Genomic DNA, 18,860 nt, shown 5'->3' with positions numbered 1-18,860 from the left:
GCCATAAACAAAACGTCACAGCGTTCACAGAACAATATAAAGCTAGATTACATTTCCACAGGATCATTTCCTCATTGTTTTATCACTAAGTAAATAGTTGAGGGCTTTTCTTCTGTGACACACCACAGAGTTTATGAGGCTTTAAAATGACATAATGACCATTTAAAAAAACATTAACGAGTCTGCATAGGCCTGTGTAGTAGCAATAGAGATAAAGGAGGATATGGAGAAACGGTCAATCCACAATGCAGTGGAGGGAAGACGATAATAAATCAAGTTTACTCAAGACGCTAATCTGACCTATCAAGAGAAGAACGTTCACCTGGCAACGGCAAGACGCAGCCAGGCACAGGAGTAAAGCACATAGTGACTGGAAAGACTCACTAGGTGTTTACTGCTGTTGTTATCCTCATAATCATGCCTCGTGGTTAGAAGAATACTGTTGTGTGAGAGTGACTCATTACACCCATGCCCCGTTGGCTGCTTTGATGCAGGTCATAGGCTCTGAGCCAACACTGTGACAGCACCACTAACATGAGGTTGAGATGACAACGCACACACAGACTTGTGTGTCAGTCTCCAAACCCATGGCAAGTGTTTAACTTTGAGCAGATTCCTTGAAAACATAGCTGTGAATTTTAAGCATTCAGGAGTTCATCCCTTTCTCTCTACAGCCTAAAAACTGTTCCACCTCTCTACTCCCAATGAGCTTTACCCCTGCCACCAGCAGACTGCCTTGTCATTAAGCCAGCTCAAGTCCCAATTCAAACTAGTTTTGTGACTCACTTTAATTGAGGATTCAATGTTAAGTTGGAAAAACTGCTTTCAAGCACAGCTTTCCAAAGACCGATTATGTGCTCCAACAATTCTAAGCCCTCTGTTTGCCGCCGAATTCATTTTTTACTGTGAAGTCATTCCTGAGATTTCAATAGAACCTGAAATGGATTCTTTTTTAATGCCATATACTAATAAAAGTTTATCATAATCAAATCTGGGGGAAGCTGTAGAATAAAAGTTCCCACCGGCAATGTATAGAATACATATCAGAATCGGAGAATTCCAAATCACAAGGTAGGGCAACAAGCATCTTATATCAAGTCATTTTCCATTTAAAAGGCTGAGTGAATATCACTTACACGGGGGGGGGGGGGGGGGGGGGGGGGGCTCAAATGACCTTTTCCGTTTCTAAGGGAAGTTGTGAAAAATGGGAATATAAGCAGTAGAAATCCAATCCTTGTAATATTAGTAATAGCAAATCATACTCTGCGTCTTTCATGCTTGAATTTTTTTACAGCGGAAAAATAGGACAATAATCAAACCCGATAGATCATCGCTATTCGGTTTGTGTACAGATACAGCGCTGCTCCTCTTAGATAAGCCAACGTTTCAGTTATGAGTTCAGAACAAAAAGTCATGGAAATATGCCCCCTCTTTCCCCACCCCGTTTGCTGCTTTACCCCATGATGCAACTGTCTGTCCCTCTGTCAGAACGAGCAGCGTCCAATAGGAAAACATCCCCTTGACATAACTCAGGTAGTGGGAAAACATAACCAGCTGCAATACAGAAGTGAAAGTTAATCTGGGAAAGTATTGATCATAGAAACCCATCAAAGCCACACCAAAAACCTTTAAATGAACTTGTTTTTGGGAAACCGTGGCTGCAGTGTGTGAAATGTTCAAAACTTGGGCTAAATGATGTTGGTAGGCCTATGTGGGACTGTGAGGATGGGGATGGGTAGAGAAGTCTCCTAAGCAGCTTTGCTGATGTTTCGGGGGTAGAGGGCTAATCTCCTGTCACTGACGGGTAGAGAGCTACTCTGCTCTGCTCTCCTCTCAGAGCTGGGCTGTGGGAGTCTTCAGAGCGCTGACTCACCCAGGGGGTGGCATTTTCCTAATGCCGTATCATTTTCAACAAGCGGAAATAAAAGTCAAACTGTCTCAAGGCATCCGTTTGTGTCACTTTCCAAAATGACGACTGTAATTCTCCTCAGCCTGTTGTTGCTTTGAAACCAACAGGGACGTAAAAAGCAGGCCAGACCTCAAAGGGGGGAGAGTTTGGGTTACCAATGGACGTTCACCTAGCCCACTGAATGTGCATCATGTCTGGGGAATGCTAAAGATATATAATAGATCATGTCAGAGAACCCTGAAACTCCCAAATTCAGGCTTTAACGTTTTTACTCAACGCTCTACAACTGACTGAGGTAATGTTCTTTGGCCATTCTAAAGCTTCCATAGTCATGTCATGTGTACTATAAAAATGTCCTATCGAAGGACTTCCAGGATTATGCTGAAGAAACCAGAGATGTGCTATACAATGCAGCCTAGCCAATAGACCACAATAGGCAGTGGGAGGGCAGAGAACGTACATACCTGGGGGATGATGGAGATTCTCTGGCGCAGGGTATGCAGGCCGATCTCGGCGGTGAGAACGCCGTCGATGGAAATCCTGCCATCAGGTTCAGCCAGGCGGAACAGAGCAGAGATCAGGGAGCTTTTACCAGCGCCAGTCCGCCCCACAATGCCAACCTAGAGTTCAACATACGGAGAAAGTGTTTTAGTTCGTTTTTCTCTGAACACATTTTCTCTACTATAAAATCTGATGTCAAGACTTCCTTGTATAAAGTTGACTTCCAAGTGCTAAATTCAAGGTCTACTTCCCTTCCCATTGCGCCATTGTAAACTGAATCATCTATGTCCTTTATGATGGAACCTTTGCCTTTCATGGCCAGTTCTCCAACAGAATGAGAGATTCTCTTTGTTGAGATGTTCCTTCCTGTTTGATATCAGCACATCAGTTGTTAAGGTGACAGCCCCACAAGCCGTGTGACATTAAAACAGCAGAATACCGCTGAAGTTGATATGATAGTATAAGATGCTATCGTAACGCATTTATTTCAGTGTCTTTTCTGTAGGTGCTATCAGCCATGTTCCGCATGGATCAATCACATATCCCTTCCTACAGTAGACTATAAGCTCGGATTCCGATTCCCAAAGATGCGCTTCTCACTAAAATCAGCAATATTACAATGCCGCGTGGATTCAAACAAAGAATGCAACGGCTATCGAAAGTAAATGTATAAATCACCTTGTGGAATCACTACACTGGAAGTATGGAAATGTATAGTAAGACATGTAAGAAAATTCATAGTTAACAGTTAAAAGTAAATGTACCAAATCACGTGTGTGTGTATGTGTGAGAGAGAGAGAGAGAGAGGAGTGTTCAGAGTGCTAGATAGGTGCTCGTTCCCCTGTGAAAGCGTCGTCTCAGGGGGACTGTCAGGATGCACACAAAGCCTGTTCAGGCCCACGGCATCGGGTGAAGATCCCTCCCATGGGCTGTCAGAGCCCAGGCCTCTTCACTTATCAACCCATCCATTGTGAAATCAGCCGCCCTTGCGAACCGTGGCCATGCAAAATACACCCCCTGCATTAAAAACGCTGGGTTTCAATCACCCTCAACCATCTCTACCTCTCTCTCTCTCCCTCATCTTCTCTCCTCTCTCTCATATAGTGAATAAACAGTTGTCACCGCCAGGTCTCCTAGAATGCAAATGGGAACAAATGGATCCACTTGACTAGTCTTAATTGCATGATATGTATTCCATGAATCACAAATGGTATATTCCTTGGGAATCAGCGGCACAATAAGGTGTCCCCTAAATAATTGATTTGAAAAATAATGACAGAGAAGAACAGCACCGCACTTATTACACTGGCTGCATATCAACTGAATTGTGTTGGGGTGTGTTGTGCATTGTCATAAACATGGACACATATCAGAAGAATATGTAGTGGGCACCTTTTCTCTGGATCTGAAGACCGCAGTAATGTTCTTTAGGACCGGAGGACTGTCCGCATAGTAGGAGAAGTTGACCTGGTCGAAGGTGATGAAACCATGCCTGGGCCAATCAGGCGGAGGCCGTATGTCTGTCTCCCAAGGTGCTTCGCTCTCCAGTTCTGTGTACTCCACCACTCTTTCCACAGAAGTCATCTGGGAGTGTCAGAACATGATTACAAAATCGTTGTTATTCTATGGTCATTAACGTCAAGATCATATTAACTATGAGGGAATATTCTGTTCCATTTCATTCTGTGGAACAGAATCACCCACAGTGCCGATCATCATATCACTCACAGCCCTTGTATATTTTCACATTTTGTTGGGTTACAAAGTGGAATTGAAATGGATTTAAATTATGCTTTTCTGTCACTGATCTAGACAAAAATGCTCAATAATGTAAATGTAAAAATTAACAAAAAACATATAAGTATTCACCCCCTTTGTTATGGCAAGCCTAAATAGGTTCAGTAGTTAAAATGTGCTTAACAAATCACATTAAAAGTTACATGGACTCACTGTGTGCAATAATGGTGGTTAACATTATTTTATAATGACTACCCCATCTCTGTATCCCACACACAATTATATGTAAGGTCCCTCAGTCGAGCAGTGAATTTCAAGCACAGATTCAAGCACAAAGGCCATTGTGCTTTTCCCAATGCATCGCAAAGAAGAGCATCGATTGGAAGATGGTAAAGATGATTTCACCATGAGGCCAATGCTAATTTTAAAACAGTTACATAGGTTAATGGCTGTGAAAGGAGAAAACTTAGGATGGATCAACATTGTAGTTACTCCACAATACTAATATAAAACAGAGTGAAAAGAAAAAATCCTTTACAAAATAAAAATAAGAAAATATTCAATAAAATGCATCCTGTTTGCAAAGACACTAAAGTAATACCTGCAAAAAATGTAGCAAAGTATTTTCCTTGTTGTGCTGAATACAAAGAGGTATCTTTGGAACAAATCCATCATCGAGTACCACGCTCCATATTTTCAAGCATGGTGGTGGCTGCATCATGTTATGGGTATGCTTGTCATTGGCAAGGACTGGGGAGGTTTTCAGGATAAAAAACAGAAAACCTTGTTTAGTCTGCTTTCCACCAGACACTGGGAGATGAATGTACCTTTCGGCAAGACAACCTAAAACAAGGCCAAATGTACATTTATGTTGCTTACCAAGAAGACAGAGTGTTCCTGAGGCCTAGTTAGGTTTTTCAGGCAGATTTAAGTAAAAACTATGGCAAGACTTAAAAATGGCTGCCAAACAACAATCAACAACCAACTTGACAGAGCTTAAAGAATTCAGAAAATAATACAAAATGTGCAAAGCTCTTAGAGACTTGCCTAACAAGACTCACAGCGGTAATCGCTGCCAAAAGGTGTTTCTAACATGCATTGACTCAGGGAAGTAGATGATGATCTAATCAATATACTGAATATTTGGTTTTTATTTTCATTAAAAGAAACATGGAATTTTCTTCCATTTTGAAATAAGAGTAGTTTGTTGACAAAAAAAACGGACAAGTCCATTTTAATCCCACTTTATAACAATAAAATGTGAAGAAATCCAAGAGGGGTGACAACTTACAGTTGAAGTCGGAAGTTTACATACACCTTAGCCAAATACATTTAAACTCCGTTTCGCAATTCCTGACATTTAATACTAGTAAAAATTCCCTGTCTTAGGTCAGTTAGGATCACCACTTTATTTTAAGAATGTGAAATGTCCGAATAATAGCAGAGAGAACGATTTATTTCAGCTTTTATTTCTTTCATCACATTCCCAGTGGGTCAGAAGTTTACATACACTCAATTAGTATTTGGTAGCATTGCCTTTAAATTGTTTAACTTGGGTCAAACGTTTCGGGTAGCCTTCCACAAGCTTCCCGCAATAAGTTGGGTGAATTTTGGCCCATTCCTACTGACAGAGCTGGTGTAACTGAGTCAGGTTTGTAGGCCTCCTTGCTCACACACACACACACACTTTTCAGTTATGCCCACAAATTCTCTATAGGATTGAGGTCAGGGATTTGTGATGGCCACGCCAATACCTTGACTTTGTTGTCCTTAAGCTATTTTGCCACAACTTTGGAAGTATGCTTGGGGTCATTGTCCATTTGGAAGACCCATTTGCAACCAAGCTTTAACTTAGCAAGACTGATGTCTTGAGATGTTGCTTCAATATAACCACATAATGTTCCTTCCACATGATGCCATCTATTTTGTGAAGTGCACCAGTCCCTCCTACAGCACAGCACGCCCACAACATGATGCTGCCAACCCCGTGCTTCACGGTTGGGATGGTGTTCTTCGGCTTGCTAGCATCCCCCTTTTTCCTCCAAACATAACGATGGTCATTATGGCTAAACAGTTCTATTTTTGTTTCATCAGACCAGAGGACATTTCTCCAAAAAGTATGATCTTTGTCCCCACGTGCAGTTGCAAACCGTAGTCTGGCTTTTTTATGCCGGTTTTGGAGCAGTGTCTTCTTCCTTGCTGAACGGCCTTTCAGGTTATGTCGATATAGGACTCGTTTTACTGTGGATATAGATACTTTTGTACCCGTTTCCTCCAGCATCTTCACAAGGTCCTTTGCTGTTGTTCTGGGATTGATTTGCACTTTTCGCACCAAAGTACAATCATCTCTAGGAGACAGAACGCGTCCCCTTCCTGAATGGTATGACGGCTGCGTGGTCCCATGGTGTTTAAATTGCTCCTAAGATTGAACCAGACTTTTGGAGGTCTACCATCAGTGCAATAAATTGCAATGTCTGTACTGTGAGACGCCTAAGACAGCGCTACAGGGAGACAGGACGGACAGCTGATCGTCCTCGCAGTGACAGACCACATGTAACACCTACACAGGATCGGTACATCCGAACATCACACCTGCGGGACAGGTATAGGATGGCAACAACAACTGCCCGAGTTACACCAGGAACGCACAATCCCTCCCTCAGACTGTCCACAATAGGCTGAGAGGCTGGACTGGGGGCTTGTAGGCCTGTTGTAAGGAAGGTCCTCACCAGACATCACCGGCAACAACGTCACCTATGGGCACAAACCCACCGTCGCTGGACCAGACAGGACTGGCAAAAAGTGCTCTTCACTGAGGAGTCACGGTTTTGTCTCACCAGGTGTGAGTGTTACACCGAGGCCTGTACTCTTGAGCGGGATCAATTTGGAGGTGGAGGGTCTGTCATGGTCTGGGGCGGTGTGTCACAGCATCATCGGACTGAGCTTGTCATCATTGCAGACAATCTCAACACTGTGCGTTACAGGGAAGACAATCCTGCCTCACGTGGTACCCTTCCTGTAGGTTCATCCTGACACGACCCTCCAGCATGACAATGCCACCAGCCATACTGCTCGTTCTGTGCGTGATTTCCTGCAAGACAGGAATGTCAGTGTTATGCCATGGCCAGCGAAGAGCCCGGATCTCAATCCCATTGAACATGTCTGGGACCTGTTGGATCGGAGGGTGAGGGCTAGGGCCATTCCCCCCAAAAATGTCAGGGAACTTGCAGGTGCCTTGGTGGAAGAGTGGGGTAACATCTCACAGCAAGAACTGGCAAATCTGGTACAGTCCATGAGGAGGAGATGCACTGCAGTAGTTAATGCAGCTGGTGGCCACACCAGATACTACCTGTTACTTTTGACATACGCTTTGTTCAGGGACACATTATTCCATTTCTGTTAGTCACATGTCTGTGGAACTTGTTCAGTTTATGTCTCAGTTGTTGAATCTTATGTTCATACAAATATTTACACGTTAAGTTTGCTGAAAATAAATGCAGTTGACCGTGAGAGGACGTTTCTTTTTTTGCTGAGTTTTGGTCTAAATCAATAAAAAAGGTTTTTACCATGTTCTCCACCTCTGCACTCTGTCTGACTCCCCACTGAAACATGCCGATGAGGGTTACTGCATAGGACAGAGCCAAGCCCACAGCACCTGCCTTCAAGTCTGTCACACCAGGAAAGAGAGAAACCAACTCACTGTACTCCATGTTCACCTAAGTACTGCAGAGCCTGTGATGTATATTGTTGATTATACAGTACCAGTCAAAAGTTTGGACACACCTACTCATTCATGGGTTTTTCTTTATGTTTATTATTTTCTACATTGTAGAATAATAGTGAAGACATCAAAATTATGAAAACACATATGGAATCATGTAGTAACCAAAGAGTGTTAAAAAAAATCAAGGCAACGCTGCCTTGATGACAGCTTTGCACACTCTTGGCATTCTCTCAACCAGCTTCATGAGGAATGCTTTTCCAACAGTCTTGAAGGAGTTCCCACATATACAGAGCACTTGTTGGCTGCTTTTCCTTCCCTCTGCGGTCCAACTCATCCCAAACCATCTCAATTGGGTTGAGGTCGGGTGATTGTGGAGTCCAGGTCATCTGATGCAGCACTCCTTCACTCTCCTTCTTGGTCAAATAGCCCTTACACAATCTGGATGATAGTCCCACTAAGCGCAAACCAGATGGGATGGCGTATCGCAGCAGAATACTGCGGTATCGATGCTGGTTAAGTGTGCCTTGAATTCTAAATAAAATCACAGACAGTGTCACCAGCAATGCACCCCCACACCATCCTCCTCCATGCTTCACGGTGGGAACCACACATGCGGAGATCATCCGTTCACCTACTCTGGGTCTCACAAAGACATGGAGGCGGGAACCAAAAAAAAAATGATCACAAATATGGACTCATCAGACCAAAGGAAAGATTTCCCTATGTCCATTGATCGTGTTTCTTGGCCCAAGCAAGTCTCTTCTTCTTATTGGTGTCCTTTAGCAGTGGTTTCTTTGCAGCAATTCGACCATGAAGGCCTGATTCACACAGTCTCCTCTGACCAGTTGATGTTGAGATGTGTCTGTTACTTGAACTCTGTGAAGCATTTATTTGGGCTGCAATCTGAGGTGCAGTTAACACTAATTAACTTATCCTCTGCAGCAGATGTAACTCTGGGTCTTCCTTTCCTGTGGCGGTCCTCATGAGAGCCAGTTTCATCATCGTGTTTGATGGTTTCTTTGAATGCACTCGAAGAAACTTAAAAAGTTCTTGAAATTTTCCGGATTGACTGACCTTGTCTTAAAGTAATAATGGACTCTCGTTTCTCTTTGCTTATTTGAGCTGTTCTTGCCATAATATGGACTTAGTATTTTACCAAATACCACCCCTACCTTGTCACAACAAAACTGATTGGCTCAAACGCATTAAGGAATTCCACAAATTAACAAGGCACACCAGTTAATTGAAATGCATTCCAGGTGACTAACTCATGAAGCTGGTTGAGAGAATGCCAATAGTGTGCAAAGCTGTCATCAAGGCAAAGGGTGGCTACTTTGAACAATCTCAAATATATTTTGTTTTTGGTTACTACATGATTCCATAAGTGTTATTTCATACTATAGTTTTGATGTCTTCACTATTATTCTACAATGTAGAAAATAGTAAACAAAGAAAAACCCTGGAATGAGTAGGTGTCAAAACTTTTGACTGGTACTGTTTGTATGGTTATATGTATGGCCCGGGTGATCAACATTACGGTTGTTATAGGACCCATACGGTACCATCCCTGAGGAACAGGCAGCCAAAGGTAGTGATGGTGACAAATATGGAGCAGATGCCATCCAGACGCAGAGCGAACCATCGGGATGTGGTCAGGAATAGGAACCAGGCCTCTGCAAAGGAACAGCATGGTTACTGGTTGTATACTATAGTTATTACACCAAATTATAACATGCAATTCTATGTGTAGTAGTTATGGTTAGATGTCAGTTCTGGTTCTGACCGGAGTGGAGGTCTTGATGTGCGTCAAATGCCTGCTGGAACCTCTGCTGGGCTTTAAAGGCACGGATGGTCCACAGACCTTGGAGGGATGAGGACAGGTGGGAGAAAACTGGGCTCCGGGCTGTAGAGGATAACAAACAAATACTGAATGAAGACGTGAATATTTAAAAGCACCACTAGTATACACAGCGTTTATGCATTCCTTTCAAAAGAACACACCATTTTTCTAGACTGTACAAAGACGGTTACATCCGGCTTCAATACAGACGAATGAAAACATTCAATTGTCTGTTTTGCTATAAAGCTCAGCTGACATGACAGTTAACGCGATAGCCCCTCATGCACGTCTCCCATACATTTTCATGTACACCTTGCTACCAAAAGCAGTGCTTCTGAAATAAATGGTTTAAAAAAGGGAAAATGACTAATATTAGCATTCCTGTTGTCCAGATATATTAACGTTAGGCTTCATTAAAAACAGACAAAGCCTGAATGTTCCATTGGAACTTCTTAACAGTCACTTTTGTTCTTTAAGATCAGCAGACCTGTCCTTCTGTGTGCCTTTGGGCTATCAGCCCAGAATACAGAGGATGAATACAGAGGATGAATACAGACGATGAACTAGTGCCTGCCACGGGCCCACTTGGCATTTCCTCCATTGTATCTGATGCCATGAACTCCCAGCGCTTAAGGAAACTGTGTGTGGGCAACCCATGGGCCACAGCCACCTTTATCCTTTTATGCTAATGCCCAAGGCCTTCTTCAAATGCTATTCAATGGTCTATTAGCATTCCCGTGCAAGCGCTCCCTTTGTCTCCCACCATTAAACAGACGTGTCCCTAAAGACAGTGAAGCCTACTAGTGGACTCCAGGCGCTTGATGTCCCTGGAGGTCTGCAGGAAGTAGCGTCGCAGGAACAGGAAGACGACGAGTAGAGGGACGACGGGGATGAGGATCCAGGGGATGACGGCGGCCGCCACGATGATCACCCCCAGGATCTGCAGGAACACCTGGGAGAGAGAACACGGAGGGAGAGAACAGAGCGATGTGGTGAGAGCAACATCAGCTCAGTAAATGGACTCCTGCTGACTTGCGGGCTGCCGCTGAAGTTTGAGGCCTGTCGTTACACTAGGGATGATGTAAGAAACACACTTGTTTTCTGTCACAGCGCCAAAGGCAGAAGGTGACAGCAACATTAGGAGAGTGTGTGTGTGTCAAATCCAAATTGTATGTGTCACATGCGCCAAATACAACAGTTGTAGACTTTACCATGAAATGCTTACTTACGAGCCCTTTCCCAACAAGGCAGAGTTAAAAAGTAAGAAAAATGTGCATAAAAAATAAATAATAACACAAAAAATAATAATAACGAGGCTACGTACAGGGACTACCGGCACAGAGGCAATGTGCAGGGGTACGAGGTAGTTGAGGTAATATGTACATGTAGGTAGGAGAAAAAGTAACTAGGCAATCAGGATAGACAAACAGAGTAGCAGCAGCATATTTGGGAAGAGTGTGTGTGTGTGTGTGTGTGTGTGTGTGTGTGTGTGTGTGTGTGTGTGTGTGTGTGTGTGTGTCACAGTGGTGAGAGGACGATGGCACTTAGTGGCAGGTGACAATTTGCCGCTCTTCCTCTGTGGCTCGCCTCCCTAACCCTAACCCCCATGGGCTTTGCCTTCAACACCTGAGGTTTAAACCTCCCTCGCCAAGTCGCTGTGGCCCCAGACAGTAGGCATTGTATAGTCACTGTGACTGGATGAGAGTTGTGGGAACCACACTGTGGGTGTCTGATACTACAGTACACACAGAATGCATAGCCCTCCCATAGGCCTCAATAACACAATGACTCATCACTCTTGTTAATGGCCACCTGACCTGACACAGGTAGACCACTAGCCACATGCAATCTGATGCCAGAACGGGTGGGGCTGCAGGCAAGTGATACAGCAGCACCGGAAACCCTGGTGGTTGCAGACACCCGTTTCCTGCCCGACGACAGATTGAGGACCTTGCAGTGCATTATTTCATGCACTGTTGTATATCAGACAACTCTCATTAGTTTAACTCGGTGGAAAGAGTAGATAGTGAAGAGACTCTTTTCACAAATATGATCTTTGTATGTAGTATTCTTTTAGTACAAACAATACTCCTAAAACCTGAAAACGAGTTTTATTTAACTAAAAACAGTTTAACTTGGTAGATTGCATTATGATCAACCGGTATGAGACAGAGTCCTTCAATACAGCTTCTACCTTAAAGATATACTTCCGCGGCATATTTGATATTCACTAGATAGCTGATAAAAATTGAAACCTCACACCCTGAAATTAGAAACAAACTCAGAAGACTTCTAAGAGGAACAGATTAGGATCAGTATGTTACCTTCAATGGTCTCAGACTAGCCCTCCGAGATGAACATTTAATTTAGCACCTTAATTATGGATGTTATCGGGCGCTTAAGAGCACGTTTAAGCATGATCACTTTCAATGTCGTTTTATGATGAAAAGCCACTCAATTCCATTTACAGTGCAGATAAGAGGGTATTACCAGCCCCACCACTGCCGCGCTGCAGCACACACAATCAAGCAGCGAGTGGAAACTAGTGAGCACAACTGATCCCGAGAATTTCACAGTACATAAGTTTCAATCTGGGCTATGATGGAAGGCTACCGGACTGCAAAGTGAGATGGGAGCGACGCACACTATTACTGCATGTTATCCAAGCTCACACTGAGTGACTGGCACAACTATTTACACGTTTCAGCAAAATGTGTTGGTCTATTTTATTTTCTGTCAATAGTTGAAATGACACTATATTTTACAACAGCAAAAATATTTTGGAGCTTTGCTACAGTGATGTGTCATGATGTGCAGTACGTAAAACTAGTTTAGTCCTTTTCACATCCCTGAGATGGGGCCCAAACAGGCTTTACACTACACCACCACCAGGCCAATCTAATTCTGGTCTACAGCTGCTGGGCCCAACAGCAGTACAGTCTACTGTGAGTGTCTGATAGTAGGGTCATCTGAGAGGAAGGAAGGAGTCTAGGAAGCAGTAGGATCCATTAGAGAGAGGAGTCCTGCCGCAGCCTCTCCTGCTCCCCTGGGCAACACTGTCGCCAAGGCCTTAGCCGTTTCATCTCAGGCATTTGCCTGGTCTGCCGCTTATCATGTCAGCATCGGAGAAAACCACAACCCCCACCCACACTACACACAGATGAGCCCCGATAAGCACTGACCTACCTCACCCACCAACCCCCTGTCCTCATCCACATCACATAGACCCTGACCCCAGCCCCCACACAGGAACAGGACAACTCCCTGTCCGAGGCGAGCCATAGCCAGCTGCACATAAATGTGGATAAAAGCTTTTGTATATAAACAGTTTAAATAAAGCATTACCTCTAATTGCCCTTTAGCCAGAGAAGAAAGCTACTGTAGGTATGCGATGCCATACAGCCCATTCATGCCAACAGGGCACACTGCTGGGCCCAAAGACCATTCACATCTCCACTGAACCCTAATTGCTTTATTTTGGGAGGTGATACCATCAGGTCTTTGATGTCCAAATAAATGTAGAAAATTGAAGTTAATTGCTATATTTGTGCTGGGCGCTGATAGCGACTGTTGTTCCAGAGCGGAGCATAAACACTTCCCGACAATTAAACATCCCTCCGGACATGAGGACTCGGTACGCTTCTTTACAACTCTTTTTTCATCCTCCCTTTCTTTAGTGACAGCGTGCAGTGTTTGAGAGCGAGAGAGAGACGGCTGCTGGGGGGAGAAAAAAATATATTTTTAAAAATACATAACGGGAAACGGAGGGAGAAAAAGGGTAAAGAAATCCTCCGTCGTCGCTGGAATTTCTTCAACACACACACACTTTGCCTGAGAGTAGGGTTTCCCTGACAGAGTAGGCACAATAAAATGTAAGGGTCAGTGGTACTGAAACAAAGCAAGGCCGTTCCACTTGGGCTCTGGGACAATAGGAGTGACCCAATCCATTCTGCTCTGCTTTGAGCTTTATTTTACCCCTAAATGCCCAGATGCTGGGCCTTTCTTTGGGAGAAATTACTGTGGACACCTCCTTCACATTTTCCCTTTCTGTGCCATTTTCACTTCATAAAGCTGCAGTCAATGTGTTGTGTGTGGTGAGGAGGGCCCGACACATACTGCGGTGGTCTCGGTCGCCGTCTACATTGGCGGCTCAAGTAGTCCCAGGATTAGGCCTTTGTGTGCTGTGAAAAGGTAAGATAAGTCACTTATTTGAGCTCAGTCAAGCTGCTGATTTCCACACCCATTTTGGAAATAAGAGAAAGCTTTGAAATGCTCCCTCTCTCATATAAATCACTAGCATCCACCAAAAAGCAGCTGCCCTGCACTCTGCATGCCCTCACATACAGAATATACAAATCAGCCATTTTTCTCTCTCTCTCTGTCACACACACACACACACACACACACACACACACACACACACACACACACACACACACACACACACACACACACACACACACACACACACACACACACCAACAAATACATGAGCATTTTCGTAGAAACAGGAAGGAAACCGCAATGCATGTTCCACAATAACAAAATAGCAACCGCATCGTCAAAGCCATCATTTGGTATCATCCTCCTCCTGATCAGAGTTGTTGGTGCGGTCTCAGGGCAAAGCCTAGTAGACTAGGGCGTGTGTGCGCGCGCGCTACAGGTTCCCAGGCTCATAGCAGTGGTTGTCCAGCTTGGCTGAGTCAGGAGAGATGCCAGACCACAGTGCCATGGGAGACCAGACCACACAGAGACTGGGATCTTTTCACAGGTGGCCAGTGTCTACCCGCCATCACATGACCATGAGTGGTACTGCTAGGTGTCAGAGTCACAACTACCCTTCCTAATGCACAGAAAAGACAGACACAGAGAGAGAGAGAGACGCACACACACACACACACGCTCTAAATTAAAGTGTAGTTTACAACCCAAGTTAGTTTCCTGAATATTTTCAGCCTCTCACCTTTGTGTCACTCATGTTTTTCCACCATATGCAGCAAGACAATAGTCCTGTCAGATAATGTTTAATAGGAATTTATGATATAATAGGAATTTATGATATATTTCATAAATTCCTATCAAACATACATATATATATACACACACACACACACACACACACACACACACACACACACACACACACACACACACACCTCTAGTGTTTCTCTGACTAACCAGGTATGTCTGGTGCCTGGAGCCAGTGCATTCTTCACTTCCTCTGTCACCCGGCTGGTAAAGGCACCAGAGAAAGCCAGCGAAACCCCATCCCACACAGCACTCACGGCTATGTCAGCAGTTCTCATATCCCACAAAACCAGAGAAGAGGCCCACCACACAATGTGCCACAATATACAGTGATCACTGATCCACCCGTCAGTGTTTTCAAACAATGGCCATCCTCCTCTGCCCTGTGTGCGTTCAAAGTGTTTCTGGTACACCCAGACTGTTCTCCTCCCTCCTCCAGACCACCGATGTTTTACTGCTGTAATTTATGACTGGTGGCTGCATTGGCCACTGCTTGTTACTAACTGGTGAGACCAGGGTCAGCCCAACTCAAACCAAAGGTCACCAGAAAACAAATTGGAATATTTAGCTCAAAATCCCCCAAAGCACTGCAAAATGTAGGGATAGGTCCAAACAGACTTGGTCTCTTACCCAGATTCTACTGACAAACTACATTTTAACTGATGGCCAATGAATGTAGGCAGGGACCCCACAGTTAGTGTGACTTGGGCAAGAGCCTTCACAAGGGAAGGGTCCATTCAGAGCCTCCTGTATTGTCCTGCCCCCCTCTCCTGCCCCCTCCCTCAAAGCACAGGCAACCCAGGATTTAAAGGTCAAGTCCACACAAAGGCCCGGCCGTCTACACTGCCTGAGGTGCTTTTAATTGACATTTCTGCCTTTGTCCAAATAACAGAGGGAAGAGAAAATTACACTTTCTTCAATATACTGAATTGCGGCTAAATGAGACCCGTGAAAGAAATATGGCTTTGGAATGGAACTGGGTTCCCCAAGTTGAGGGAATCCCCTTGTTAGGAAATGTATGGGGGAGTGTTGATGGCTGTGAAGTGCTCACTCCACCATAAAGGGCCCAGCTCTGATGCAAATCCCCACACAGAGGCAGCCTCTCCCCAAAGAGGGAGATAAACCACTTAGGCCATTGTTTATGGAGTTTACCTTTATTACCCCTGACAACCATTTAAACAATGACTGTGGGGAAATGTCCCTCCGAGAATGAGCAACAATGGTCAGGATCAGCAGCTTTTCTGTCCAGCTAATACTTTGATAAAATCTTCCTTCCTGAAAGCATTAAAGAGTGCTCCATAAAAAAGGCACCTGCAAACAAGAGCAGGAAGAGCTGGCTAACAAAAGCACTTGTCCAACATTACAAAAAATAAAATCACGTATAAAAACATGGTTCAGACACATGTATTACATAATTCCGTGCAAACAAATCACTTGAAACATTTCACAAGTAAAAAAATAAATAATAATAATAATAATAATAAATATATATATATATATATTTTTTTTTTACATTTGAAATGTTCATGAGTCAGACATGGTTTGTGGACACGTGAGATGTTTCACATGAATTTTTCACATGAGAAAAATGTCACATGGGAAAACCATGAAAAACTCATTTGAAACGTCACACGTGTCCGAAAAGCGCCTGTCTGACTCATGAAAAATGACGCAGACATTTCACATGTGTGATTTTGTAACTGGCGGGATTCAAACCTGGGTTTCCCACGGGAGATGCTGACGTCTTGACCACTGAACCAAGAGGTCCAACACTAATGTTGAAGTCACACGCGGGGCTACCTCATCATGTGACCATGAGCAACCATGACCTACTCATGTCCACTACCCTTTCACATGTGCATTTTCATATCGGAATGTCAACTAGGGCTGTCAAATGATTTATAAAAAATGTAATTACGTTTATTGCAGGATTTGCTGTGATTAAATCGCAAATTCATAATTTGCTGAAATTGAGCTGTAATTTAAGTTTATTTTTTTTATATACAAAAAACATTGCAAGAATATTGCTGCCTACATTTTGTCCAAAGTAACTGTTTGCAAAATCAGGTAAATTGATAAAACACACCTCAAAGTAAACTAATTTTGACATCACATTTTTGTTTTTACCTGTATAGATGACATATTTTGGATGTTTGTTTTTTAACTCTGACAGTGCTAAATTCTAAAACGGAGACAAGGAGCAATAGTTTCTGTTCTTTTCACTGGGCTTCTTCCAACGGTCACTGACCAATGTATGAAGACAACAGTAACACTCTGAATTGATAGCTCAGACATCAGAAATAATACTTTTAACACACTTTTATTATTAGGCTAAGTTAACTTTATACAGAATTTGCAATTCCATACTGTATGTGGACACATTGCTTCTTCAACACGTTAACGCCATCATTTCACATGTAAGGAGAAAACAATTTCACCGCCGCATGTGAACTTGCAATTCCACATTTGAAAGTTAGATTTTCATATGAATTTTTCCCCCCCCCACATGTAAAGCTGCATGTGATTTTCACTGAACGTTAAAATGCGAAACCATTCATTTTGCATGTGCAACTCACGTAAAAAAGTGGTGTTAACAGTTGAACTCTAAATTGAATACATATGAAAATATGGTTTCATGTGAAATATAAGGTCAACATGTGAAAACAGCTATTTCACATGTAAAACAGATACAAAATAAAAACACATGCCAATTTTTTTGCAAGGGAAATTATGCCATCTTTGTCACTCACACAACGAGCCCCTATTTATCTTGCAGTATAAGATCCCATTGTGTATGCATAGTACCAGCAAGGTATCTGGCTGGGCTCCAATATTACATTTGACCAGCTAGTTCAAATCAACAAAAGCCTAGTTCTAACATGGGTTGCCTAGGCTACACATTCTCACAGCAAACCAAAGAACAAATTACAATAATTAAAAGATAGTGTATGTTATTTGCGCATTGTTAAACTTCTGTTGTGTTTCTACAATAAGAGATGGCTAAACATGAAGATATATTGTGTATGTGCAACACAAACACAAGCCTCTGTTCTGTCATGACCTAGTCTATCTTTAACAGTTTAACGTTGCGGAAGGCCAGTAGCACTAACTGATATTCTTTTACCCTGCCCATTATCCACCTTATTATTAAAAACGGGGGAACTATGGTGGACAAAAAGCCTTTGTGCTTATGATCTTTTGTGCTTTCACCATTTAAGATGGCTTTTGTCTCCTGTGAGATGGGTATCTGCCACAAACATCACTCATGCATTGTGGAGGAGGGATTCATTTTCAGCCCAGCTTTGTTCCTTTCTTTGGCCCTAACCAAGGAGCCATGCCTGCTGCTCTACATTGGATTGTGCGGCGAACATTCCCTCTTTTGTGGTGCTAGGTGCATGAGCTGGCTCATCTTCACGGGCCTTTCTTTCCTGGGAGAAGATTATTGCGCTGCTGTGTGGTGGCGTTGGGTAACTTTACCTGGCTGTGCGTCAGGGTGGGCCGCGGCTACCAGGCCTGCAGTGGACTAGCAGCCAGGAGAAGATGCAGAGGATAGTCTCCTTTTCAACTGACCTGTCTCATTCCTCGTCCCCTGTTCCCTTCCAGCACCTCTCCGTCCACCCGTCCACATATTACATGGCTGCTACTCACACTCCCTCTCTTTGCCACTCCAGAGATCCTCCTACCTTCTCCTTCCTACTCTCCCACCGCCTCCACATCTTCCTGTTGTAGCCACTATTTCCTCTGTGGCACCTTTCTTTCTCTCAATCACTCTGCTAGTCTCCTGACACGTTCCCTGGCGACGCGGCCTGTGTTGTGGCACCGCCAGGCGGCCGCGGCCACACCCTCTGCCTATGTGCAGACACTTTTATTAAATCTGTGCGGGCGCTGGGCCGCACTGGCGGGTAATCCTACAGTAATTGTTTCCAGATTAGGGGACCCGGACCACAAAGCAGGACTAGCCAGGCATGAAATGGCCTCCCCATGCAGTAGTAGAGAGGCAGGCAGTAGGAACCTAGTGAGGTGAGACTCACCTGGATAAAGTCCACAAAGGTCCAGGGCAGCAGAGAGTCCAGGTAACCGATGTCCTTAGAGAACCTGTTGAGGATTCTTCCTGGGTCACA

At 43.8% G+C, this 18,860-nt stretch overlaps 1 protein-coding gene across 5 annotated transcripts in view; it reads right to left on the bottom strand.

The window, feature by feature from the left end:
- The window catches only part of LOC115160814 (multidrug resistance-associated protein 4), a 47,298-nt gene that overhangs the window by 8,015 nt on the left and 20,423 nt on the right, over positions 1-18,860 (bottom strand). For 4 of the 5 annotated variants that reach the window (XM_029711267.1, XM_029711266.1, XM_029711268.1 and 1 more), the window contains 7 exons: positions 18,771-18,850; positions 10,513-10,663; positions 9,655-9,774; positions 9,434-9,544; positions 7,714-7,814; positions 3,803-3,994; positions 2,374-2,529 (listed from right to left, as the gene is read on the bottom strand). In XM_029711267.1, the coding sequence (XP_029567127.1) occupies positions 2,374-2,529; positions 3,803-3,994; positions 7,714-7,814; positions 9,434-9,544; positions 9,655-9,774; positions 10,513-10,663; positions 18,771-18,850 (911 nt within the window). Of the gene's footprint in view, positions 1-2,373; positions 2,530-3,472; positions 3,544-3,802; positions 3,995-7,713; positions 7,815-9,433; positions 9,545-9,654; positions 9,775-10,512; positions 10,664-18,770; positions 18,851-18,860 lie in introns of those variants that run through there. The other variant, XR_003869120.1, reaches the window with a different exon arrangement.

The sequence above is a fragment of the Salmo trutta genome, chromosome 24 (assembly GCF_901001165.1).
Source record: "Salmo trutta chromosome 24, fSalTru1.1, whole genome shotgun sequence".
NCBI lineage: Eukaryota > Metazoa > Chordata > Actinopteri > Salmoniformes > Salmonidae > Salmo > Salmo trutta.
The sequence above is the reverse complement of the archived record's forward strand: the minus strand, read 5'-3'. Positions and strand labels throughout refer to the sequence as shown.